Source organism: Oreochromis niloticus, linkage group LG18 (assembly GCF_001858045.2).
Source record: "Oreochromis niloticus isolate F11D_XX linkage group LG18, O_niloticus_UMD_NMBU, whole genome shotgun sequence".
Lineage (NCBI taxonomy): Eukaryota > Metazoa > Chordata > Actinopteri > Cichliformes > Cichlidae > Oreochromis > Oreochromis niloticus.
The window spans coordinates 35,043,073-35,071,042 of record NC_031982.2 but is presented as its reverse complement, the minus strand read 5'-3'; the positions used below and the strand labels follow the sequence as shown (position 1 = coordinate 35,071,042).

General features: G+C 42.6%; 1 protein-coding gene across 4 annotated transcripts in view; it reads right to left on the bottom strand.

The window, feature by feature from the left end:
- Positions 1-27,970, bottom strand: part of LOC100695441 (gastrula zinc finger protein XlCGF17.1) — a 52,405-nt gene that overhangs the window by 7,923 nt on the left and 16,512 nt on the right. For 2 of the 4 annotated variants that reach the window (XM_019347572.2, XM_019347573.2), the window contains exon 2: positions 1-2,913. In XM_019347572.2, coding sequence (XP_019203117.1) covers positions 1,904-2,913 — 1,010 coding nt within the window. In that variant the 3' untranslated portion in view covers positions 1-1,903. The remainder of the gene's footprint in view (positions 2,914-27,970) is intronic. The other 2 variants (XM_019347581.2, XM_025900211.1) reach the window with 2 other exon arrangements.

The window sequence follows — 27,970 nt, the reverse complement described above, 5'->3', positions numbered from 1 at the left end:
TATCATCCCAATAATACCATACCTACAGTGAAGCATGGGGCTGGAAGCATCATGCTCTGCGAGTGTTTCTCTGCACTGGGGACAAGACGACTGCACTGTATTAAGGAGAGGATGAACGGGACCATGTATTTTGACATATTGGGCAAAAACCTCCTTCCCTTAGTCAGAGCATTAAAGATGGGTCGTGGCTGGGTCTTCCAGCATGACAATGACCCAAAGCACACAGCTAGGGAAACCAAGGAGTGGCTCCATAAGAAGCATATCAAGGTTCTGGAGTGGCCTAGCCAGTCTCCAGACCTAAATCCAATAGAAAATCTTTGGCGGGAGCTGAAACTCTGTGTTGCTCAGTGGCAGCCCTGAAACCTGAGGAAACTTCAGTAGCACAAAAAAGTGTCTATTCTTTGTGCCCATATGGATCATATTACCATTACTTCTCCCTAAGGTGTTGCCAAAGGCACCAAGTTTATACTTGAAAAAGCTGCAGCAAAACACAAAAACATAAACAATATTCTATTTACCTGGTGACAACTTCACTTTTAGCCTTCAATCAGAAAGCCTTAAGTTAGCTAGTTATGTATCAGACCAGGGGCGGATCTAGAGAAACTTTCTTAGGGTGGCATGGAAATCAAATGGGGTGGAAAAATCAAAGCCTTAAAAAAAAAACAACACATATGCAGGTGCTACATATGGTTAAAATGATTAAAATGCAGTAAGTATATACTTTTCATATAAACATAGTCTATAACTTAGTTATTTTCTTTAGCCCACATAATTAAACATCTCAGTTACATAAACATGTGAATTTTGATGTCATGTATTGTATAGCCTTGTTAGAAAAATCAGATTGTTACATGCTTAAATTTACACAAAATGTCAGAAATCTGCAGCATCATGAACAAAAATTAAACTTAATTTTTAATGATTTGTTGGGTTCACCCTTTCAGGTCCAAAATATAATTGTCCATTTTGACTCCTTTTGATTTTACATTATTTATATTTCACCTTCAAATGTTTTTGGCCTTGTTTGGTATCATTCTCTTCAGCTCAACCTCACCTGTCTGAATTTACAGTTATTTTTTCAGTGACATACTATGTTAACACAACTGATCTGAAATCACACAAAAAACAAAATCCTAGTAGTAATATTTTTTACTGTAAAAATCACACACGTTTAGTAAATTATTTTCATAACTTGATATGCAAATATAAATTGTACATGTTGAAAATTTATGCACAAATTTTGTAAACAACTATTTATCTAAAAATGTAACGCAATTTGTGTACAACCATTTAAAAATACTGCTATAATTAAAATAAGAGAACAATCAGGTGTCACAATAAGATGGCCCACAAATTGTGCCAGTAAAAACACAACAAAAAAACCCAATAAATAAAAAAAATTGTCTGCCACAAGACAGAGGAGGACACCACAGACCTGAACCTTGCAGGCCTATAAATATAACGGTAACCAGCAAAAACAAACTTCACAACTGAACCAGATTTTTCAAAATGAAAAGCTCACAGTATAACTTGGTGAATCCGTGACAACAACACACTTCCTGTTTCCTATAAAAGTTTGCATACAGAGATGCTTTTCTGTAAGAATCCAAAGGACAGCATGACAAATCACCATTAGCATGAACTCTATCCCGTTGGCACATGTCATATGTAGCAAATTAACATAATCACAGTAGAGCACAGTCCAAAGGTGCTTTCAGTATGAAAGGACTGCTTTTCTTTTGTACTTTGACAAATTTATATGCGCACCAAGTAAGAACCTGCTACACCTGAGTCCTTTTCTACAAGTTTCCCACAGCTCCAGCGTCTCACCTGAGTGCCCTCTAATGTGGGCAGTAAAAATACCACAATAACTGAAACTTATCCCACAAGTCTCACAGAAATACTACTTTGAGTGTGTTCTTAGGTGGACTAACAAGAGTTCACGAGACCGGAAACTTTTTCCGCAGAGTTCACAGGGATGTGGTTTCTCGCCTGTATGGATCCTAATGTGGACAGACAGAATATTTTTCTGAATGAAACTTTTCCCACATGTTTTGCAAACATACGGCTTCTCACCCGTATGAGTTCTGATGTGTCTCTTAAGTGTGGATGAGTCGATGAATCTTTTCTCACAGATGTGACAGGGGTAAGGTCTCTCGCCCGTGTGCGTTCTCATGTGGATGTTTAAGTTATTACTTTGACAGAAACCTTTCCCACAAATTGTGCATGAGTACGGCTTCTCACCCGTGTGAATCCTCATGTGATATTTCAGTGTTAGTGCGTCTCGGAAGGTTTTTTCACAGACATTGCAGGAGAACGGTTTCTCCCCTTTGTGGATCTTCATGTGAACAGATAAATGGCAGTTTTGGCTGAATCGTTTCCCACATGTTTTGCATGAATATGGCTTCTCGCCTGTGTGTGTTCTGTAATGTATCTGCATCTGAGATTTTTTCTTGAAAGTTTTTTCACAAACGTAACATTTTACAGACTTCACACCTGTACCTGTGTTACTCTCGCTCTCTGACATAACTGAGCCGTCTCCATTCTTACTCCGATGCTTCTTTTTTGACTCTGACTCTACAGTTTTGGTGGATCTTGCTTCTTTATAATGTTCTGCTTGCTGATCTCTGCTGTTGGTGTTCACAGAGCTCTCAAAGAGGAGCTGCTCCCTGTCTCGTTCTGGTTCACTGTGGTCACTTTCCTCATAAGTTTCAGTCACCATAAAGGTATGAATTTCCTCCTTCAGTCCCAGCTGCTCTCCCTCCTGACTGCTGCCCAGTTTCTCCTCTTCCTCTTTAATCTGTGGAGGTTCTGGTTCATCCTGGTCAACACTGGAGCTCCTCTCCTGGTTCCAAAGCTGTTGCTCAGGGAGAACCTCATCCTTCTCCTTACAGACATGCTGCTGTGGGACGTCTTGAGGGTCAACAACAAATGAAAGAAGAGACATGATTAAAAACACAGCAAATAAACTGGTTAAAATGATAAACCATAGAATCCCCTGTTAAAATGCATGTTTACAGCCCAATACAAAAAACTGGTTTGGTTGCTACAGATACAACATCCTCCTGTATTGTGGACGATGTTGTTACAACTCACCTGTTTTCATTGGATTAAGGCTTACATTTTTACTAACTCAAGTCGCCTGTACAGAGCTCCTGAGTTGTGCTGTTGGTGTATTTTAGATCATTTCTAATGCAGAATCGAATCATTCGAACATGATGACATGTCCACACAATACAAAGAGAGAAGTACCTGTGTGTAAAGGTGAATTTATTTTATCATAGAAATGTGTTTTAAATAACTTGCACATTACATAAAAACAAATTTTAAAAATCAGGTTAAGCAGTGATGATTGCAGCTACTCTACACACAGCACCTACAAAAAGTTTGGCATCAGCGTGGCACATGCTGACTTTGTAATATTTGTGCACTCTTCTTTGAAAAGAGCTCCAAGTCTGTCAGACTGAGGGAATCTCAGATGCACCGGCCTCCTCAGGTCTACCGGCTGATTCATTTTCTGGTGAAGCGATTCTTTTGTTTATTTGGATGTACGCTTGGACACATTGTCATACTGGAAGGTGAAATTCATCTTCTTCAGTTGCCTGAAGGTTTTGTGTCAGAGGTGACTGTCAGTGCGCATGCGCCAACCAGCCTGCAGCCTGTTACAGTCGCTCCTGCTTTTTCTCTTAGTTTAGCTCTGTTTTCTTACGTATTCTTTTTTTCCTGACTTGTATTTTCATCCGTTTATTATCTTTCACTCAATCATGTGGATTGAGAGAGTTTTTCTGGTGGCCGTGGAACTATTACTTTTATCAAGGAACGGGACCGCGGCACATCTCCTACACGCACGGACTGTTTACTCCAGAGATCAGCTGATCGCCCTGATGGCTCGCTGGCCAGACCCGCAGAAGTACCAGCTGAAATTTGGAGGAAAACACATCGGGGATGCAGAGGTCAAGGACAGAAGAGAAGAAAGAAGGAGATGGTGAGACAGCGGAGGCTCAAAGCGAGGAGGAGGTATAAACCGTGTCTGCCGTCTATCGTAATGGGAAATGTGCGATCCTTATTGAATAAAATCGATGAGCTCTCAGCGCTGGTACGGAGTCAGAGGGAATACCGAGAGTGTAGCCTGATGTGTTTCACTGAATCATGGATGCACCAGGACATTCCCGGCGAGAATGCTTCCGTGGAAGGCTTCCACACTGTTCGGGCGGACAGGGACAGCATCGCTAGCGGTAAGCGGAAAGGAGGTGGGCTTGCTGTTTTAGTTAACAACCGGAGGTGTAACCCTGCCAACATAACAATCAAAGAAAGGATTTGTTGCCCGGACATTGAACTGTGTACCGTATTATTTACCCAGGGAATTCTCTCACGTCATCTTGGTGGCTGTTTATGTCCCTCCCTCTGCTAACCCCACAGCTGCATGTGACACTATCCACTCTGCCATAGCCCGGTTACAGACTCAGCACCCGAGTGCCTTTATTGTGATCTCGGGTGACTTCAACCATGTATCACTGGACAATACACTACCAACATTCAGACAATATGTGGACTGTCCCACCAGGGGAGAGAAAATTTAAACCTTCTGTATGCTAATGTCAAGGATGCATACAGCTCCTCCTCCCTCCCCCCACTTGGTAGGTCAGATCATAACCTGAGTCACCTCACCCCACGCTATGTGCCAATTGTGAGGAGGGAACCTGTGACCACGAGGAGCATTAGGAGGTGGTCAGAGGAGGCCTTAGCGGAACTACAGGGATGTTTGACCGACTGGGAAACACTCTGTGAGCCTCACGCCGAGGACATCAACGGGCTTACTGAGTGTATCACAGACTACATAGTCAAAGGAGTTTGCAAAGAAAAGCGTCTGGACTTCTTTGAGTTGCTTGAAGACGTTTCACCTCTCATCCGAGAAGCTTCTTCAGTTCTAAGGTCAAATGGCCGAGAGTCCCAGATTTAAACCCAGTGGGAGTATCCCCCCAAGGAGGGACAAAGGACCCCCTGGTGATCCTCTAATCACATGAGCCAAGGTGTGAAAGCGGGTGTGGGACCTAATCAGCCAGGGTTTCGGGTGAGCTCATTGTGAAACCTGGCCCCACCTTGTCATGTGAATTCCTGAGGTCAGATGGCCCAGGATGTGAGTGGGCATTAAGGCGTCTGGGGAGGGAACTCAAAACTGGATTATAGATGGCAGACAGTTGGTTTACGACACCAACTGTCTGCCATCTAGAAAGGTCCAGGTGTTACTAAAGGACAAGATCAGAGAGGCTAAGGACAATTACAGGAGGAAGCTGGAGTGGAAACTCCAGCAGAACAGCATGAGAGAGGAGTGGAGGGGCATGAAGACCATCACTGGATTCAGGCCAACCAACAGCAGGGGAGCTGAGGGAGGTGAGAATAGAGCTAACGAGTTGAATCTGTTTTTCAATAGATTCGACACCACAGTGTCTGCTCACACCCCCTCAACCTCACCTGTGGTCAGCCTGGAGTCCAGAGCCACACCACTGTGCCAGCCTCTCTCTTCACATGGCGCTGTTGCCTCCTGTGAGATTCCTGACACCCCTCCCCCACCCATCACCTTCACTCAATACCAGGTTCAGATGCAAATGAGGAGACTCCACTCAGGCAAGTCTGCTGGACCAGATGGAGTGAGTCCCCTCGTCCTCAAGACCTGTGCCCCCCAGCTGTGTGGAGTCTTTCATAAACTGTTTATGCTCAGTCTGAGTCTGCAGAGGGTCCCAGTGATGTGGAAGACATCATGCCTCGTCCCTATTCCAAAGACGCCACGTCCCAGTGGCCCCCAGGATTACAGGCCCGTGGCACTGACCTCCCCCATCATGAAGACCCTGGAAAGGCTCATCCTGGACCAGCTGCGACCCATCGTCAGACCACATCTGGATCCCCTTCAATTTGCCTATCAGCCTCGTCTCGGAACTGAGGACGCCATCATCTACACCCATCTGGACCAGCGAGCACTGTGAGGGTCATGTTTTTGGACTTTTCCAGTGCTTTCAACACCATCAGGCCGACCCTCCTGGGTGATAAGTTAACAGCGATGCAGGTGGATGCTTCTCTGGTGTCCTGGATTGTTGATTACCTGACAGGAAGACCACAATATGTACGTCTCCTACAGTGTGTGTCTGACAAGGTAATCAGCAACACAGGGGCACACCAGGGGACTGTCCTCTCCCCCTTCCTCTTCACCCTCCACACCACAGACTTCAGCCACTGCACAGAGACCTCCATCTTCAGAAGTTTTCTGATGACTCTGCGGTGGTTGGATGCATCAGCAGGGATGATGAGACAGAGTACCGGGCTGTGGTCGACTCCTTTGTCACGTGGTGTGAGCAGAATCATCTGCAGCTCAACGTGGCAAAGACCAAGGAATTGATAGTGGACTTCAGGAAGACCAGGAAACACTTGACCCCTGTTTCAATCCAGGGGGTCAGTGTTGACATTGTGGAGGACTATAAATACCTTGGAGTACACACTGACAATAAACTGGACTGGGCTAAAAACACCACAGCACTTCACAGGAAGGGCCAGAGTCGTCTCTATTTTTTGAGGCGACTGAGGTCCTTCAACATCTGCCAGAAAATGCTCAGGATTTTCTATGAGTCTGTTGTGGCCAGTGCGATCCTCTCTGCTGTTGCATGCTGGGGGAGCAGGCTGAGGGTCGCAGATGCCAACAGACTCGATAAACTGATCCGTAAGGCCAGTAATGTTGTGGGGATGGAGCTGGACTCCCTCAAGGTGGTGTCGGAGAGGCGGATGTTGTCCAAAATAAAGACAATGTTGGATAACACCTCCCACCCACTCCATGACATGCTGGTCAGTCACAGGAGCACGCTCAGTGAGAGACTGAGATTACCGAAAAGCACCACTGAACGACACAGGAAATCATTCCTGCCTGTGGCTCCCTGTACAACACATCCATCTAACACACTGTTTACTGCAACAGCTACACCCTTTTTGCACATGTTCTTTTTCAGCTATTTATTAATAAGTAACTTTTATGTATATATATGCCTGTATATATTGTGCTATTCTTAGTTAGTAACAAAGACAGACAATACACTGTTTGTTTATAATGGAGCACTGTAACGAAAAATAATTTCCCCTTGGGATCAATAAAGTATTCTGATTCTGATTCTTCTGATTTGGGAGAGTTCATAATCCCTCCACCTTGACTAAAGCCCCAATTCCAGCTGAAGAAAAGCAGCCCCAAAGCATGATACTGCCACCACCATGCCTCACTGTGGGTACGCTGCTCTCTTGGAATTGTGGCCAAAAGCTGAACCTCGGTTTCATGAGACCAAAATGTTTTGGGGAGAATTTGCTGTATTTTTATGCCAACTGTAGCCGGGCTTGGATGTTTTCATTTGTTGGAAAAGGCTTCTCTCGTGCAAACCTGCCCCACAGTCCAGACTTATGGAGGATCAGGGAGACGGCTGTCAGTGCTTAACAGAAGTTCTTGCAGCTCCTTCTGTGATGCTGCAGGTCTTGCATCGCCACTGTCGTCCCATATTTTGTCTTCATTGTGTTCCAGGATAAATCTAATGCTGTGGAATTGATTTTCCCTTCTTCTGACTGATGTCTTTCAACAATGAGGTTGCTTTCATGCTTTGTGAGCTCTCTGTAAACTAAGACATTAACCCAAGCAGCCTGAAAAAAGTGACTAAATCAAAGTATTAGTCTAAGGGTGTGCACACTTATGCAACCAGCTTGACCTGACAGATTTGTTGGACTGTACAGGTTAAAGGTCACATCAAAGGTGGGAAGGTGGCTCCAGGTCCTGTTCCAAGTCTGCCCTGACCCGCTGTTTCAGGGTAGCTACTGCTAGCTTGATGAAAGAAGAAACCAAATGAAAAATAACTGCTGAATGTCAAACACGCCTGATCACACGCTCTGATGGACTGATGCAGAGGAGCTGTCACATTCCTGCATGAACGCATCACAGCGTGAGATCCACGACACTGTAGAACACCTTAGAGATGCCGTGAGAGCTTTGCAGATATTTACTGACAGTGTAAGCGGCAGCCACGTGCTGATAATCAGCTACACTGATGAACTGATCATCAGCAGTGTGAGCGCCGCTATGAAAGCAGACGTTTTGTTGGTCTGGAGCATTCAGGTGTGTGTTAACATGATGCTGAGGAGGAAAGACATCAGCAGTGATCTTAGAGAAGAAACTGCTGCTGCCCATCAATCTGGAAAGGTTATAAGATCATGTCAAAATAAACTGAAGTCCATTATTCTGCAGCGCAGAAGATTACTCACACGTGGAAAACATCAGAGCAGCTGCCAGTCTTCCCAGGAGATTCATCCTGAGGTCACAGCATGCAACAGACCCAAGAGCTCCATCTCAAACTCTTCAGTTTGCAGGTTAAAGCTTAAACTTCATGATTAATTAAATTCAGCATGATTAAAAAGAGCCTGAGCATGCAGGACTGCAGGGGAAAGCCTCCTGGAGCAGTGTCCTTCAGACAGACGAGACCAAAATGGAGATGTTTGTCCATAACGCACAAAATCAAACTCAGCATATCAGCAAAAACACCTGAGAGCAGCTGTCAGCACGGTGGAGGAGGGACGATGATCTTAGAGAAGAGTTCACGGTGCACTAAGTGTTCTAGAGTCAGTGTGAAGCCGCCTGTCCCACAGCTGAAGCTCGGACCATCAGCAGCAGCACAAAGATCCAACAGAACGGCAGAAACAGGAAAGAATGGAGCAGCTGCGATGGTCCGGTCAGAGTCCAGAGCTCAACCTGAGTGAGATGCTGTGGTTGGACCTTCAGAAGGCTGTGCATGAGTGAGTGGACATAAACTCCTCCACACTGATGGGACCGAGAAAGTCCCACAGAAAGCATCACAGCAGGTTAGGTTACTGCTGCTGAACGATGAGGTGGACTCACCGTGTTCAAACCCACGGTGTGTGTGCACTACATCCACAGCTCACTGACTTGAACAGTCATAGCTTTTCTTGATTTCTCCAGAACGCATCATAATTATGGATATTCTGGTATAATCAGAGGACAGCTGAAGCAGCCAGCAGGTGTAAATGCTGTCAGGCTCTCAGGAGTGGATTTCTGACGCGTGGCTGTGCCGGTGTTAACTGGTTTTTATGTCGCTTTGCTTACATATTCCACACTCCGTGTTCCAGTTGCATCTTTAGATTCCTCGTTTTCACTAAATGGTCCTCTCGACAAGATTACAGAGCTCAGCAAAAACAGGCCTCCATGTCCATCTCCAATGAAAGTATTTTAATAAAAATAAATAAAGAGGCCTTGGTCTCCTGTCTCGGTCTTTCTGTAACATCGATGAGGAGCCCATATTTTCCTCACCACACCACTGATCAGCTGGACAGATGATTAAGTAGAACATGAGCAGAGAAAATAAAAATGGGGAAGAGGTTACAGTGGATTCAGCAGGTGGGAGAACCTTTACAGTGCAGCAATCACAGTGCAGCAAACTCACCTGTTCATCCTGCAGAGGATTCTCATGCAGCCTTATATAACTCAGTCAGTCTGCCTCAGTTTGATTAGCAGCAGGTTTATGAACAAACACAATGTGACAGATTTAAAACCACGAGGACTTCCATGTGAGCTTTAAATGAGCGTCCTTCTTCCTCTCCTGAACTTGGCTCTCTGTCTTTCTCTCCCTGTCAGATACAGCAGCTGGACCTCATGTGTTTCTCTTTGATATTTGAAGCCTCGCACTGACGTGAAATAAGAACTCGTGTCAAATATCTTAAACCTAAAGTAAGAGCCTGTTTTAAAATGGAAGGAGCAGAAAGTACAGATGTTTGTTTAAAATGCAGTCAGAAAAAGAAATATGTGAAGTACAGATAGGGCTGTGCGATATGACCAAAATCTCATATCCCGATATTAAGACATCTATCGTCTGATAACGATATAAATCACAAAAATGTAACATTTTCTGTAAATTCTGTGAATGTCGGGCAGCTCGACTTGCGTGAAGTTTCCAGCTGGGCGTCGCGTACCTGGAGTCGAGTGTTTTAACTGATGCATGAAACGATACATTTTTAGACATAGGTTGTAACGGCCGCCGTTTTCTTTGTGAGTATTTATTACACAGCGTGCTGCGGGGAAAAGCCTGTTCTAACGTTTGAGTCTAAGGTTTATTTTTTAGCACCTGGCGGCTCTTTTTTGCTTCTCATCCGTAAATACTCTGCATCTTTCACGTGATTCAGTTTATTTTGAAAAGTCTCAACAGGATCTTGAGCTTTATTGTGAAAGGTTTATGTGGAAAATAAACAAGCGGACACGAGGTGGTTTTACCGTCGTTGTTGCTAACGACAACACATAAAAACAAGCGCTTGTCCGTCTGTAGTGTGGTTATATTAAACATAAGAGAAAGAGAGAACTTTAGGAAATTCATATAGCCACTACAGTGACCATCAAAATGATGAAAAAATATTGCCGTAAACAGTTTATTTTGCGACACCACGAAACAAACGATAGCGTAAAATGAAACGATAGACGTTTTTATATCGTCATCCGATATATATCGTTATATCGAACAGCCCTAAGTACAGATACCTGAAAAGTACTTCTCACCTCGAGCTGATTGGTGGGCTCGTTATTTACAATACAGAAAGACAGCAGCACGAGACCTTTTTATCTTTTACTGTTTGTATGAACCAAGTGATGTCCGAATCAACAGTTCTGCCTTGTGGGCTTCCGGTTATGGCGTCCACCTGAACGGCAGCAAGACTTCGAGCTCCGACCTTTATATCCTTTAAGTACGCCTAAACAGCAGTTAAAGTCATCCTTTTAGTGGCTTCCTCTCCGACCCAAGCTTCTGCTCCGATCTAGACAGCTAGGATGCCGATTAAACATAGGTTTAAACCTAAAACAGCCGGAAAGGATGGATCAGACGACGATGCTAGCAACGAACTTGAAACCGAGAAGACGGAAGAAGCTAGCGCTAGTGCCCAACAGACCGAGACGAATGTTCTGGCCGCAATTCAATCGCTAAAAAAACACTTCACTGCTCAACTGCAAGAAGTTATAACATCAAACCAAGAAATAAAAGACGCAATTGGAGTGTTTTCAGAGAGGCTTACCTCAGCAGAAACTCGCATTAGCAAAGTTGAAGACAACGTCTCTTCCCTTACAAGTAAAGAGGCTTCCCTTCATAAGAAACTTCAGGAACTCCTGCTAAAAGTGGACGACCTCGAAAACAGAAGCCGGAGATCCAATCTGAGACTCGTCGGATTACCCGAGAATACTGAACAAGGGGAAATCATAATATTTTTGCAAACTTGGCTGCTTGATGTTTTGGACGGGACGCGTTCCCATCCCCACCCATCATCGAGGGAGCACATAGGCTACAAGGCCGAAATACCCCAAATGGCCCACCCCGTGTGATCATCATGAAGTTCTTGAATTATCAAGACAAGGTGAGGGTGATGAGAGCGGCACGTCTGAAGGGAAAAATAACGCACAACGGACATCACGTGATGTTTTTCCCTGACCTGTCGACGGAGGTTCAGAAACAGCGGAAACATTACAACCAGGTAAAACAGCAGCTCCGTGAACTGCACATAAACTTCGGATTGATCTTTCCAGCAAAAATGAGGATTTTCCACCACGGCAACAGGCTCCTCTTCCACACAGCAGCGGAGGTGGAAGATTTCATACAAAAAGTCCAGCAACAAAACGAGGGATAAATTCACGCCCACTCCGAAACACTACCACATCTAAAATGTGCAATTCTGATTAACAATTTCAGCTCGGACTTACAGTGGCTGTTGGTGTACAGGTATGATATAGGTGGCCTTAGATATGTTATGTTCAAATCTTTTCATTCATGTACATTATGTGGCCACTTTTTCAGTTAATATGGTTGGATTTAAGTTTGAAGCTTTGAATTAACAATAGGACGTTTTTTCAACTCCTTTTCATGGATCTGACGCATAACCAAGCTGCAATGACTTTGGGGGGGAAAGTTCTGAGATCTACAATGGTGGGAGGTCTCTGGGTTGTTTTTCTTGTTCATAAGCGTTCGTCTTTAAAGTGCAGTGCTCTTGAAATAATCATTTGTGAGTTCCGACAGGGGAGACTAGATGTAATCAGGTTTAGGTTACTAAGGGCACAAACTGTATGAGTAGTTATTCAAATATTGCACTAATTTCCTGGAATGTAAGAGGCCTTAGGAAATGTATTAAACTGAAAAGAGTAATGAATAGAATTAAACAATATCACTCAAAGATAGTCTTTATTCAAGAAACGGTTACTTGCGAGTGAAATTGCTCAGATAAGGAGGAGATGGCCAGGTCAGGTTTTCTCTAGCCCCGCGGTCCCCAACCCCCGGGCCTCGGACCGGTACCGGTCCGTGAGTCGTTTGGTACCGGGCCGCGAGAGTTGAGGCTCAGGTGTGAAATGTATGTTTTTCAGGGTTTTTATCGGTTTTCAGCGTTATTTTGTTATCGTTTTTATCGTTAACTCGGTTTTCCTGGGTCTTTTCACGTGTGTTATGAATAAATCTTATTTTTTTCGGTACCGGTACTAGTTTTATTTTGTTGTATTTATCCGCGACACCTTAAAGGCCGGTCCGTGAAAATATTGTCGGACATAAACCGGTCCGTGGCGCAAAAAAGGTTGGGGACCGCTGCTCTAGCCACTTCTCAACACATGCTAGAGGAGTGGCAACACTCATTCATAAATCATTGCCCATGTGTATTAAAAAACCATCTTGGACCCTGCAGGGAGATTCATCATCATACAATGCTCCGTGCTGAACCAAGACTTAATTTTAGGTAACTTATATGGCCCTAATATCAATGACCCCAGGTTTTATAACAATCTATTCCTCTCTATTGCAGCTCTTCATGGTGAGATAATCGTTGGGGGGGGGGAGACTTCAATTGTACCCTAAACTTGATAGATCATCAGTTTTAGACTCTTCCCATCCAAAATGCAGACAAGTTATACAACATTTTATGTCTGAATTGAACCTTAAAGATGTATGGAGACTAGAAAATCCAACAGGGAGAGAATACTCCTGTCATTCAGCCAGTCATAATAGCCGCAGTCGCATAGATTATTTTCTTATCTCAAACTTTCTTGTCCCCAGAATTAACAGCTGTTCATATAAAAGTGTGCTTATATCTGACCACTCATTAACCACGCTTAACTTTTCAGCTACAACAGCTTTTAGACGCAATCCTATTTGGCGTTTAAAACCACACTGGGTGCATAATCAAAAATTCTTGGAATATGTAGGCAAAAATATTGATGACTATTTTTACTTTAATAAATCCGAAACTACAGGCTCATTTAGATGGCAAGCCTTTAAGGTATTTATACGTGGGCAGATGATAAGCTACACCAAAACCAAATCAAATAAACATAACACTGAGATGTTGGACCTCGAAGGTCAAATAAAAGAAGTGGAACTGGAGATAAACCTAAATGAGTCTAAAGAAAAACAACAAAAACTTTTAAGACTAAGAGCAAAATATGATAAATTAACTACTGACAAAGCCTCAGCAGGACTATTTAGACTGAGACAGACCTACTATGACCAGGAGGAGAAGGCAGGAAAACTTTTGGCATGGCGCATAAAAACGCTACTGAACGAACAAACAATAAACAAAATTAGAACTGCAGATGAAAACACCACAGATCCTCAAAGAATAAATGAACTCTTTGAACTCTATTACTCACAACTATATACGTCAACAGGAGATGCGACCCCAGAGTCACTAGAGTCCTCCTTTGACTCAATAAGCACCCCTTCACTCTCTGAAGAAGCTCGATGTGAATTAGACTCTCAGTTATCTATGAGTGAACTTTCGACTGCAATTGACAAATTAAACAGGAAAAACTCCCGGCCCAGATGGAATCCCACTAGACCTGTTCAAAATATTTAAAGACAAATTAATACGCCCTCTGTACGACATGCTAGCGGAAAGCTATGATTTAAAAGAGCTTCCCCCCTCCATGCGTAATGCACTTATAACGGTATTCCCTAAGCCTGGGAAACCGCCTACAAAATGTGAATCTTACAGACCAATTTCACTAATAAATTCTAACGCCAAGATAATAAGTAAAGTACTGGCAAATAGACTTGAACAGTACCTTCATCTTCTCGCTGACACTGACCAGAACGGGTTTGTAAAAGGCCGGCTAGCGCAACATGATATTTGCAGAGTACTGAATGTAATTTACTCAAATTCAGAACATCCAGACATGGCTCTGCTTTCCTTGGCTGCAGAAAAAGCTTTTGATAGGGTCGAACATAACTATCTCTATAAGGTACTGTCTCAGTTTGGCTTTGGCAGTTACTTTATGACCTGGGTCAAAATATTATATAATAAACCTATAGCCTCAGTTAGAACCAACAACATCATATCTAGACCATTCTATCTAGGTAGAGGTACACGCCAAGGCTGCCCCCTTTCGCCTCTTCTCTTCGTCCTAGCAATTTAACCATTGGCTATTGCGATAAGGAGCAACCAAAATATCTCTGGCATCAGAACAAATAATATTGAGTCCAAAATTGGATTATTCGTGGATGACATTATTTTAATGCTGTCCAAATTAAAGAGCTCAGTTCCCCAGCTACTCAAAACAATTAACTCATTTGGCAACATCTCTGGTTATAAAAATTAATGAATCTAAGTCGGCCATCCTCTTCTTTAAACATTCTGAAAGAATTAAACCACCTATTCAAACAATGTTTCAAGTTGCCAGAGACAGTCTTACCCATGTAGGTATAAAAATCACTCCAAAAATCAATGATTTGGTACATGCAAATTACTCTCCAATAATCAACACTGTTATTGACTCAATCAATAGATGGTCTATGCTGCCAATCTCTCTGATTGGACGGGTAAATATTCTCAAGATGAACGTTCTCCCAAAATGTCTCTCTCTCTTCCAACCCATTCTTCTCAGCCCTCCAGATGACTTCTTCACAAAGGCAAAAACAATTATTCCAAATGAATTTAATGAATAAAGACGAGCCAGACTGCGCCTTTCACTACTATATCTCCTGTATGACAGGGGAGGTCTGGGTGTTCCAAACCTCAAATGGTACTACTGGGCTGCCCAGCTCTCTGCAGCCTCATGCTGGTTTTCAACGACAACCGTAAGGTAAATTTAGAAAGGACAAGCACTACCCCCTTACCGCTCAGCACTTACGTGTACTCCGCAAAACATAAAGATCTGATGAAAGATACATCGAACCCCTTTGTTAAAAATACCATCCGTGTCTGGTTCGATGCACTCAAGTTTAAAAATGAAACACCAGCACTAGCCCAATTCTCGCCTATCTGGGTCAATAAGGCCTTTGAACCTGGATGGAAAGACTTGGGTTTTAAAATGTGGGCCGTCAGAGGTCTGTGCAAAGTTGCAGACCTATTTGGGTGTTCGCTCGCTTTGTGGTAGAGTATCACTTCCTGTTCCTGCTCAAACACGGCGGTGTTTCTGAGTAGCTTTTCTGCTTAGCAATTTAATTTAAATCTTTTGATACATCCCTTTTTCATAGTATAATCTTAACGTGCTTCATCTGAATCACCCTTTCTGTGTACTCACTGCCTAATTTATAGCCAAAGTATTCACTCACTGTCTCTTTACTGTTTTGCTAGCTTAGCTTAGCTCGTAGCCGACTCGTTAGCACCATGGCTACTTCACCTGTCCCTCCTGCACTTTCCTGCTCATTGTGTCAGATGTTTAGTTACTCCTCGGCCTCCTTTAGCAGTAATGATACCTGTAACAAATGTAGCATATTTGCAGCTCTGGAGGCCAGGATTACTGAATTGGAGACTCGGCTTCGCACCCTTCATTCACCCGTAGCTAGCCAGGCCCCTGTAGCTGGTGCAGCCGAAGATAGCGTAGGCCCCGCTAGCTGTTCCCCGGCAGACCCCAAGCAGCTGGGGAAAGAGGGCGGCTGGGTGACGGTGAGGAGGAAGCATAGTCTTAAACTGAAGCCCCAGGTACACCACCAAGCTGTTCACGTGTCTAACCGTTTTTCCCCACTCGGCGACACACCCGCCGGGGGTCAAACTCTGGTAATTGGTGATTCTGTTCTCAGACATGTGAAGCTAGAGACACCGGCAACCATAGTCAATTGTCTTCCAGGGGCCAGAGCAGGCGACATTGAAGGAAATTTAAAACTGCTGGCTAAGGGTAAACGTAAATACAGTAAGATCATAATTCACGTCGGCAGTAATGACACCCGGTTACGCCAATCGGAGGTCACTAAAATCAATATTGAATCGGTGTGTAACTTTGCCAAAACAATGTGGGACTCTGTAGTTTTCTCTGGTCCCCTCCCCAATCAGACCAGGAGTGACATGTTTAGCCGCATGTTCTCCTTAAATTGCTGGCTGTCTGAGTGGTGTCCCAGAAACGATGTGGGCTTCATAGATAATTGGCAAACCTTCTGGAGGAAACCTGGTCTTGTTAGGAGAGACGGCATCCATCCCACTTTGGATGGAGCAGCTCTCATTTCTAGAAATATGGACAAATTTATTAAACCCCCCAAAATATGACTATCCAGAGTTGGGACCAGGAAGCAGAGTTGCAGTCTTACACGCCTCTCTGCAGCTTCTCTCCTCCTGCTACCCCCCCAAAAACCCATCTCCATAGAGACTGTGTCAGCTCCCAAAAAGACAAAAAACAAACTAAAAACCAGCAATAAACAACTTAAACATAAAAAAAATCACAAAGAAAGAACAATACAGTATCCACATCTGAACCAAAGAGTAAAACAGTGAAATGTGGATTATTAAATATTAGGTCTCTCTCCTCCAAGTCTCTGTTAGTACATGACTTAATAATTGATCAACAAATCGATTTACTCTGCCTTACAGAAACCTGGTTGCAGCAGGATGAGTATGTTAGTTTAAATGAATCAACACCCCCGAGTCATTCTAACTACCAGAAATCTCGAAGCACAGGCCGAGGGGGCGGTGTGGCAGCAATTTTTCACACCAGCCTATTGATTAACGAAAGACCCAGACAGACTTTTAATTCATTTGAAAGCCTGATGCTTAGCCTTGTCCACCCCAGCTGTAAAACTCAGAAACCAGTCTTACTTGTTATCATCTATCGTCCACCTGGGCCTTACACAGAGAGTTTCTCTCTGATTTCTCAGACTTTTTATCTGATTTAGTGCTCAGCTCAGATAAAATAATTATTGTGGGTGATTTTAACATCCATGTAGATGCTAAAAATGACAGCCTCAACATGGCATTTAATCTGTTATTAGACTCAATTGGCTTCTCTCAAAATGTAAAAGAACCCACCCACCACTTTAATCACACTCTAGATCTTGTTTTAACATATGGCATAGAAACTGAACATTTAACAGTGTTTCCTGAAAACCCTCTGCTGTCTGATCATTTCCTGATAACATTTACATTTACAATAATTGATTACACAGCAGTGGAGAGTAGACTTTATCACAGTAGATGTCTTTCTGAAAGTGCTGTAACTAAGTTTAAGAATATAATCCACCCACTGTTATCATCTTCAATGCCCTGTACCAACACAGAGCAGAGCAGCTATCTGAACGCTACTCCAACAGAGGTCGATTATCTTGTTAATAATTTTACCTCCTCACTACGTACGACTCTGGATACTGTAGCTCCTGTGAAAACTAAGGTCTCAAATCCGAAGTACCTGACTCCGTGGTATAATTCTCAAACACGTAGCCTAAAGCAGATAACTCGTAAGCTGGAGAGGAAATGGCGTGTCACAAATTTAGAGGATCATCATTTAGCCTGGAGAAATAGTTTGCTGCTTTATAAGAAAGCCCTCCGCAAAGCCAGAACATCTTACTATTCGTCACTGATTGAAGAAAATAAGAACAACCCCAGGTTTCTCTTCAGCACTGTAGCCAAGCTGACAAAAAGTCAGAGCTCTACTGAGCCAACAATCCCTTTAACGTTAACTAGTAATGACTTCATGAACTTCTTCACAAATAAAATTTTTATCATTAGAGAAAAAATTACCAATAATCATCCCACAGATGTAATATTATCTACAGCTACTTTTAGTACCATTGATGTTAAGTTAGACTCTTTTTCTCCAATTGATCTTTCTGAGTTAACTTCAATAATTACTTCCTCCAAACCATCAACGTGTCTTTTAGACCCCATTCCTACAAAACTGCTCAAAGAAGTCCTGCCATTAATTAATGCTTCAATCTTAAATATGATCAACCTATCTCTAATAATCGGCTATGTACCACAGGCCTTCAAGCTGGCTGTAGTTAAACCTTTACTTAAAAAGCCATCTCTAGACCCAGCTGTCTTAGCTAATCATAGGCCAATCTCCAACCTTCCTTTCATATCAAAAATCCTTGAAAGAGTAGTTGTCAAACAGCTAACAGATCATCTGCAGAGGAATGGCTTATTTGAAGAGTGTCAGTCAGGTTTCAGAGCTCATCACAGCACAGAAACAGCTTTAGTGAAGGTTACAAATGATCTTCTTATGGCCTCTGACAGTGGACTCATCTCTGTGCTTGTCCTGCTAGACCTCAGTGCAGCGTTCGATACTGTTGACCATAATATCCTATTAGAGAGATTAGAACATGCTGTAGGTATTACAGGTACTGCACTGCAGTGGTTTGTATCATATCTATCTAATAGACTCCAATTTGTACATGTAAATGGAGAGTCCTCTTCACACACTGAGGTCAATTATGGTGTTCCACAGGGTTCAGTGCTAGGACCAATTCTATTTACATTATACATGCTTCCCTTAGACAGCATCATTAGAAGACATAGCATAAATTTTCACTGCTATGCAGATGACACGCAGCTCTATCTGTCCATGAAGCCAGGTAACACACACCAATTAGTTAAACTGCAGGAATGTCTTAAAGACATAAAGACCTGGATGGCCGCTAACTTTCTGCTCCTTAATTCAGATCAAACTGAGGTTATTGTACTCGGCCCTGAAAATCTTAGAAATATGGTATCTAAGCAGATTCTTACTCTGGATGGCATTACCTTGGCCTCCAGTAACACTGTGAGGAACCTTGGAGTCATTTTTGACCAGGACATGTCCTTCAACGCACATATTAAACAAATATGTAAGACTGCTTTCTTCCATTTGCGCAACATCTCTAAAGTTAGAAATATCCTGTCTCAGAGTGATGCTGAAAAACTAGTTCATGCATTTATTACTTCCAGGCTGGACTACTGTAATTCATTATTATCAGGATGTCCTAAAAACTCCCTGAAAAGCCTTCAGCTGATCCAAAATGCTGCAGCAAGAGTCCTGACAGGGACTAGAAAGAGAGAGCATATTTCTCCTGTTTTGGCTTCCCTTCATTGGCTTCCTGTTAAATCCAGAATTGAATTCAAAATCCTGCTCCTCACATACAAGGTCTTAAATAATCAGGCCCCATCTTATCTTAATGACCTTGTAGTACCATATCACCCTATTAAAGCACTTCACTCTTGCACTGCAGGCCTACTTGTTGTTCCTAGAGTATTTAAAAGTAGAATGGGAGGCAGAGCCTTCAGTTTTCAGGCCCCTCTTCTGTGGAACCAGCTTCCAGTTTGGATTCAGGAGACAGACACTATCTCTACTTTCAAGATTAGGCTTAAAACTTTCCTTTTTGCTAAAGCATATAGTTAGGGCTGGACCAGGTGACCCTGAATCCTCCCTTAGTTATGCTGCAATAGACGTAGGCTGCCGGGGATTCCCATGATGCATTGAGTTTTTCCTTTCCAGTCACCTTTCTCACTCACTATGTGTTAATAGACCTCTCTGCATCGAATCATATCTGTTATTAATCTCTGTCTCTCTTCCACAGCATGTCTTTATCCTGTCTTCCTTCTTTCACCCCAACCGGTCGCAGCAGATGGCCCCGCCCCTCCCTGAGCCTGGTTCTGCCGGAGGTTTCTTCCTGTTCAAAGGGAGTTTTTCCTTCCCACTGTCGCCAAAGTGCTTGCTCATAGGGGGTCATATGATTGTTGGGTTTTTCTCTGTATTTATTATTGTGCTATCTACTGTACAATATAAAGCACCTTGAGGCGACTTTTGTTGTGATTTGGCGCTATATAAATAAAATTGAATTGAATTGAATTGAATTTGACAAGGACACCCTATTGTGTTTTAATGACTTGACATAGAAATTTGGCATTCCAACCAAACATTTCTTCAAATTTCTTCAAATTAGAAGCTTCATTTCAGAAACTCAAAAATCCCTCTAAACTCAGAGGATATAGCAATAAACCATCAACTGAAGAAGGGTTTAATATCCCGTTTTTACAGCAACCTCAGAGACGGCTCTCAAACATCCTCAGAAAAAGAAAGACTTGCATGGTGTCAAGACTTAGAGTGTAGAATAACTACAGAGGAATGGCAAAAAGCCTGCTTGAAAGCCCAAACACAATCTATAAACACCCAATTTAAACTAATCCAGTATAAATGGCTAATGAGAACATATGTCACCCCAACATTATTAAACAAATTTGACCCCTATACTCCGGACATATGTGTTAAATGTGGGGAAAAAGGCACACCGATGCATTGCCTGTGGGAATATTCAGAAATCCAAAAGTTTTGGAAAGAAGTTTTAGATGTAATTGCGCATATTACAAGTGTTAAGCTGAATCTATGTCCTAAACTACGTATCGTAGGGATTTTCCCCGCTGAAATCCAACTGAGCAAAGTTCACCAAAAAACCACAATCTTCTGCCTGTTACAGGCAAAATATAGCATAGCCAAAGCATGGAGATCCATTAACAGACCACACTTGAGAACTTGGTTGTCGACACTGTCAAAATCCCTTGCTTTGGTGAAACTTATGTCTATGATTAAGGGTAAACATGCTTCCTTTAGAAAAATGTGGGGAAATTTTTTGTGATTTTTGGAATGTGAGGAGATGATCGATAGTGAACAGATATGACTGTACCCATTTAATCTGTATGGGAGACGTAGTGTTATGGTTGTTGAAGAGAACCTGGGGGGCCTGCGGGTGCTGGACTGTTCAATGGAAGGGCAGGAGATGAGATATGAAATTAGATGGACTGGAACTGAAGAGGACACAGCTTATCGCTGCAACCGTTGGGTCGGATGCCTCTTTAACTAACTTGACACCCTTGGACTAAACTTCAGCCCGAAACCCTGGAATAGCACACTTAAACCTATTGTCTCACTGTGTTATACCTGTTTTTTGGAGCACTGCCTGTTCCCCCTTGTTTGTTTTTTGTTTTTGTTTTTTTTGTATTGTTTTGGGGCTTTTTTTGTTTTGTTTTATCCATCCATCCATCTTCATCCGCTTTATCCGAGGCCGGGTCGCGGGGGCAGCAGCCTAAGCAGAGAAGCCCAGACCTCCCTCTCCCCAGCCACCTCCTCCAGCTTATCCAGGGGAACACCAAGGCGTTCCCAGGCCAGCCGAGAGATATAATCTCTCCAGTGTGTTCTGGGTCTGCCCCGGGGCCTCCTCCCGGTGGGACGTGCCCGGAACACCTCACCCAGGAGGCGCCCAGGAGGCATCCTTGTCAGATGCCCGAACCACCTCAACTGGCTCCTTTCGATGCGGAGGAGCAGCAGCTCTACTCTGAGCACCTCCCGGATGGCCGAACTTCTCACCCTATCTCTAAGGGAGAGGCCAGCCACCCTTCGGAGGAAGCTCATTTCTGCCGCTTGTATCCGCGATCTCGTTCTTTCGGTCACTACCCACAGCTCGTGGCCATAGGTGAGGGTAGGGACGTAGATCGACCGGTAAATTGAGAGCTTCGCTTTTACACTCAGCTCCCTCTTCACCACGACGGACCGGTGCAGCGTCCGCATCACTGCAGCCGCAGCACCAATCCGTCTGTCGATCTCCGGCTCCCTTCTCCCATCACTCGCGAACAAGACCCCGAGATACTTGAACTCCTCCACTTGGGGCAGGAACTCATCCCCGACCCGGAGTGGGCACTCCACCCTTTTCCGGCTTGTTTTGTTTTATTTATTTATATATTTACTTTTTTTTTTCCTGTAACAATATCTGAATGTTCTACATGGGAGAGTGTGTATACTATATCTATCTATATATTAGGGGTGCAACAATACTCGTATCGATATTGAACCGTTCGATACAGTGCTTTCGGTTCGGTACGCATATGTATCGAACAATACAAAATTTTTAATTTATTTTATCAACTTTTCTTCTGACGATGCTGTCTGTGTTGAGCGCTCAGTGGATCTGCGTTCGACTTATCCGCCTAGGCTGCACTGTCGAGTGCAGATCCACTGAGCGCAGCGCAAGCTAGCAAGACAGAAGCTAAGCTTGTTGCAACATGGCAACTGCCTCAACGCTACCCGAAATTGAACCTCCCCCACCCTCATTCAGATCCGGCGTTTGGAACTATTTTGGTTTTCATGTGAAGCATGACCCTGAAGGTAAGCGCGTCATGGACAAAAGTAAAACAGTATGTCGGATGTGCAACGCAATGCTCAATTACATTGGTGGGAACTAGTGCGTTAGTGCAGTTAGCTCGTTAACGTGTTGATGCCGTCCAGCCCCACGCACGGGGCGATCTGCGGTAACTCGTTAACGGAGATTTGCCGCGTTATGGCGTTAATGTCATTTTAATGAGATTACCGCTGACAGCACTAGTGGGAACACAACGAATATGACTGCACATTTACGCCGACATCATCCTAGTGCAAAGACAAGTGGAAGCAGACAAAAACAACAAGCACGCATGCTACAAACTTTACCCGAGTCGTTTAGACAGCCGTTAGCACATGATTCTGCTTATGGGGACCTGATATGTTTAATATGCTGCTGAGAATATAGCCCAGAAGAAGCGTATAGTATAGCTTTTATTTTGGAAAGAGACATTTCTCTGTAATAAACTCTCTTTTCCAAAGATGAGGGATTTCTCGATCTGATAGATTTATTTATTTTTTTATTATTTTGTTGTTTCAGCAACATTAAATTTAAAAACTGTACTTTTGAGTTAAAATATATATTTATAATTTTAATAAATGACAAATTAAAAAGGCATGAACATTTTTTTGTATTGAAAAAATATCGAACCGTGACACCAAAGTATCGAACCGAACCGAACCGTGAATTTTTTGTATCGTTGCACCCCTACTATATGTGTGTGTTCCCAACACTGTTCATACACGATGTGCATACATTATTATTACACACTCAATTTTTATTAATTTCCTCCTCTATTTTATTTGAACTCTCTCTGTTCTTGTTGGTTAAAATACTGTTGGAAAAGCAATAAATAAATCTTTGAGAAAAAAAACCCCCCAGTTCTGCCTTGTGGGGGAACCTCAGGGATCTATCTTGGGTCCAATTCTCTTTATATATTCCTCCTAGGCCAAATTATTAGGCGCTACAATGATATCTATCATCTCTATGCTGATGACATTCAGTTATACTGCTCTTTAAAAGTCTCTGAGTTTTATAAATTGTCTAGTTTAAGTAACTGCCTGACAGAAATCAACAACAGCTTCCTCCAGCTAAACTCTGATAAAACAGAAACTTTAATTATTGCTCCCGACCATATGATCTCAGAAATTAGGCAGCACATCAGCTTCTTAGAGCTTTCTGTTAAATCGAGCCTTAGAGACCTCTGTGTCGTATTTGACAGCTCGATGTCGCTTGGTCCAGAACTGCTTTTATCATCTAAGGAATATCTCAAAACTCAGACTAATGGTGTCAAAGGCTGAACGGGAGATGATTATTCATGCTTTTATTTCTTCCTGTTTGGATTATTGCAGAGGTCTTTTTACTTGTTTTAACAAAACAGCTTTAAATCGTCTTCAGACTGTGCAGAATGCTGCTGCACGACTCTTAAACAGGCATCAACAGAAGATCTCATATCACTCCAGTTTTGGCCTCTCTTCACTGGTTGCCTGTGAGTTTTAGGTTTCATTTTAAAGTTTTAGTTTTAACCTTTAGGGCCCTACATGGTCAAGCTGCCCAGTACATATCCGACCTGTTGAAACCGCATTCATCTTCCCGAGCTCTAAGGTCATCAGGTCAGAGACTGCTGGTGGCCCCACGCTCTCGATTTAAGCTCGTGGTGATCGGGCATTTCAGGCAGCACGGCTGTGGAATTCTCTTCTACTGTTTTTACGCTGATTCTTTTAAAAAGCAGCTGAAGACATTTTTATATAGACAAGCTTTCAATTCATTTGTTGTTTTTATGTTGCATTTTATTGTTTTACATTGTTATTTGTAGCATTTTCATTCTTTGTATTGTGAAGCACTTTGTGATTTTTATCTGTGAAAAGCACTGTATTACAGAAGCGTAGAGCTGCCAGGCAAAAGAAAAACAGAGCTACATCATGTTATAACGTAGCTCTGTTTTTCATTTGCCTGGGTGGCAGCTCTACGCTTCCGTACTATATAAATAGAATTTACTTACATATTTGTTTTAAATAATTTCACTGTTGTGTGAAGATCAGAGCGACAGCCGGACACCTTCTGCATGACGACACGCTGACAGACGGAGCTTACAGACAAAGCGAGGCAGCTAACGTGAACGCCGGAAGTCTGACGTCACAGTATCATGTTGAGCATCTGCAGTAGGACCCAAAAGAGAGAGGGGCATTCCAAGATGGCCGAGTAAGTAGGCGCTTACTGCCGAGCTTAGCAAATGTAAGCTTATAATACGGTAGGAACATCGTGTCAACTCAGGCTTTAGAAGCTTCTTCGGTATTTAATCCAGAAAAGGACTGAATTTGATGAATAAAGCGCCAAAATGTCACAGCGTGATAATAAAAGACCGTTGGCTAGCTCCAGAACAAAGCTACTGCTAAAGGCTAATGCTAACCAAACAGCCATGTCGGTAAACCCGCTGGTCGACAACTGCCATGACTACGCGGCTATTTCACTACCTCTCCCAGTAACTGAGGATGTGATGGACAAGTTTCCACCTCTACCCGTCTCACCCAGCCAGTCTCCGGCGCCAAAGAAAGCGCTGCGCTCCAAGGAAGATAGCGTGGATGTTGTTGAAACTCTATCAAAGCTAATAAACAAAAGAATGGATGACCTCGTGTTACAGATTGCCGGGATCAGAAAAACTGTGGACTTTGCATGTGAGGAGATAAAACATGTCAAATGCAGAGTGGGCACTTTGGAGCAGAAAATCTCCAAAAAGGAAGCGCGTATGGATAAAAACCAGGAAAGAATCACAGATCTCGAGCGATATTCCAGACGGTGAAACTGTTCGGTGTCAAAGAAGAGCAACAGGAGGATACATGGAGAGTTGCTGCTGAGATTTGTCAGGCCGTGTTGCCTGAATGTAAAAATCGTCTTTATGACACCATTGACACCGTACATGGGGTCGGCTCCAAACGCCCAAACAGCACCAGTCCCAGACCTATTATGATCCAGTTCATCTCCTGCAGAACCAGAGATAGCCTGTGGAAAGCAGCCAAGACATCTCCATTCCTAAAGGAGAACCGGGACCTGAAGTTTGCTGAGGACCTTTCCAAAGAAGACAGAGCGCCGGAGCAGTTGTTTTTATACTTGCAATGCTCGGTCCCTTATTGAGGTTTATTACCTGTTAAGCACACAATATTAGTTCCTTAAATTTCTAACTGTTTAGTTTTCTATTGTTTGTCTTAATGCCAGGGGGTTGAGACAGATCTGTAAACGTAAAGCCTTATTTTTGTTTGCTAAGAAATATAAAAGTGATTTTTGTTTTTTCCAAGAAAGCCATTCTGTGTCTGCTGATGTGAACTTCTGGAAGTCTCAGTGGGGTAAAGATGTTTGGTATTCGCACGGCACAGAGAGGTCAGCTGGGGTCACAACTCTCAAAGGTAGCTTCGGTGTTATTGTTCTACATTCAGATTGTGACTCTTTGGGTCATTATATTTGTCTGGTAGTAGAATACAGTCACTCCATTTTCATAACTGTTAATTTATATGGCTATAATACCAAACCTGAAAATGATCAATTAATTGACTCTTTAGATACAAGGATTAGTTTTTGGCTCTCTAAGTATCCCAGATCAAACTTAATAATTGGAGGAGATTTTAATGTTTCACTAAATGACACTGATGGCCCCCAGCACAACATCTTAGGAATAAATTGAGATTGGAAACATTTATGGATAAATTTAATGTAACTGATATCTGGAGAGACAAATTTCCTGATGATATATCATTTACCTGGAGTCACTGTTCTGGTTCAAGAAAATCGAGTATTGATTTCTGGTTAATATCAAGTAGTCTATCAAAGGACAGTGTTACGGTCAATAACCTTACAACTCCACTTACCGACCATAGAGCAATATATATTAACCTGCAACCTTTTCCTACTATTAATTTTTAATAGATCTTCATATTGGAAATTAAATAGTTCGCTTTTGAGGCATACAGTTGTAAAATCTAAAATTACACGACTGTTAAAACACTTTATAGACAAGGCTGTTATTGAGAATTCCTACAGCACAAACTGGGAAACTTTTTAATTTGAGACGAGTGAAATGTTGAGACAGTATGGGGCAAAAATAGCTAAGTCAAGGGCAGCAGAAGAAGACAATCCTATTGTTCAAATTTCCGCAATATATCAACTCCCACCAGACGAGGTCTCGGAGGAGGACAGATTACTTCTTAGGACCTTTCAATCTAAACTGGACGAGATTTACCGCCAGAAAGCTGAAGGAGCTTTTGTTCATTCAAGAAAAAGATGGACAGAGGAGGGAGAGCAGAATTCTGCTTATTTTTTCCACTTATAAAAACACAGATCTAAAATCAATACTATTCATAAACTGAATATAAATGGTACGGTCAGTGATGATGCAAAAATTATCTCTCAATTTTTTTGTAATTTCTACTCAAAGTTGCATGAATCCAATTATAACGCAAAGGTCGAAGTGATTAAAAGCGCTGCAAGGCTTTTTTGTGATAGTCCGATTACTGAAAAAGAGAAACTGACATCTATTGAACTTCTTAAAAACAACAAATCTCCAGGCACAGATGGGCTGGTGGCTGAATTCTATAAATCATTCTCCTCTCACCCTTTTTGTTGCAGGTTTACAATGAAAGTATTGAAAGCGGCACTCTTCCCCCCAGCCTCACTCAAGGACTTATTACTTTAATTCCCAAACCTAAGAAGGACCTACTGTTTATAGACAGACAGATTAGCTCTATTGCTAGCTAGAAAAATTAAATATATTTTGGATGATATTGTAGATGAGACACAGTCTGGTTTTATGACAAACAGGCACATCTCCAATAATATTAGACCCGTCTTGGATATTCTGGACTACTCAGCATTAATATCTGATGACTCATTTATCCTTCTCCTGGACTTCTATAAAGCCTTTGACTCAACTGAGCATGAATTTATATTCCTCACACTTCAGCAATGTGATTTTGGCGATATCTTCTGCAAAGCTATCAAAACTCTGTATTCCAATGCAAATAGCTCTGTTAGAATGAAAAATGGCACCACTTCTCGTTTTAGTCTTAATCGAGCCGTACGCCAGGGATGCCCGATCAGCCCGTATCTTTTTTTACTTTGCACCCAAATTCTTGCCTCTCATATTTCGAATAGCTCTGTGAAAGGTATAAACATAGCAGACAGAGAGGTTGCCATGAGTCAGTTGACAGATGATACCACAATCTTTCTTAAAAATGCCACCCAGGTGCCGATTGCTTTACATGTTATAGGCAATTTCTCAAAAGGTTCTGGATTGATGCTGAACTTAAATAAATGTCAATTATTACCTGTCAAAGAGTGTAATGTCCAGAGTATTTGTAATATAACAGTTAAAAATGAAGCAACATATTTAGGTCTGATTATCTGCAAAGATAAAAAAAAAAAAAATAGAATTTCCCTAAATTTTCCCCCAATTATTAAAAAAAAAATCTCAAACCAAATTAAATCAGTGGTTGCAGAGAGGTTTAAGTTTAAGAGGAAGGGTATTGCTCTCAAAAGCAGAAGGTCTGTCTCGACTGATTTATGCAGCAGTTTCTCTGCATGTGGACGGCAAAACTTGTAAGGATGTTGAC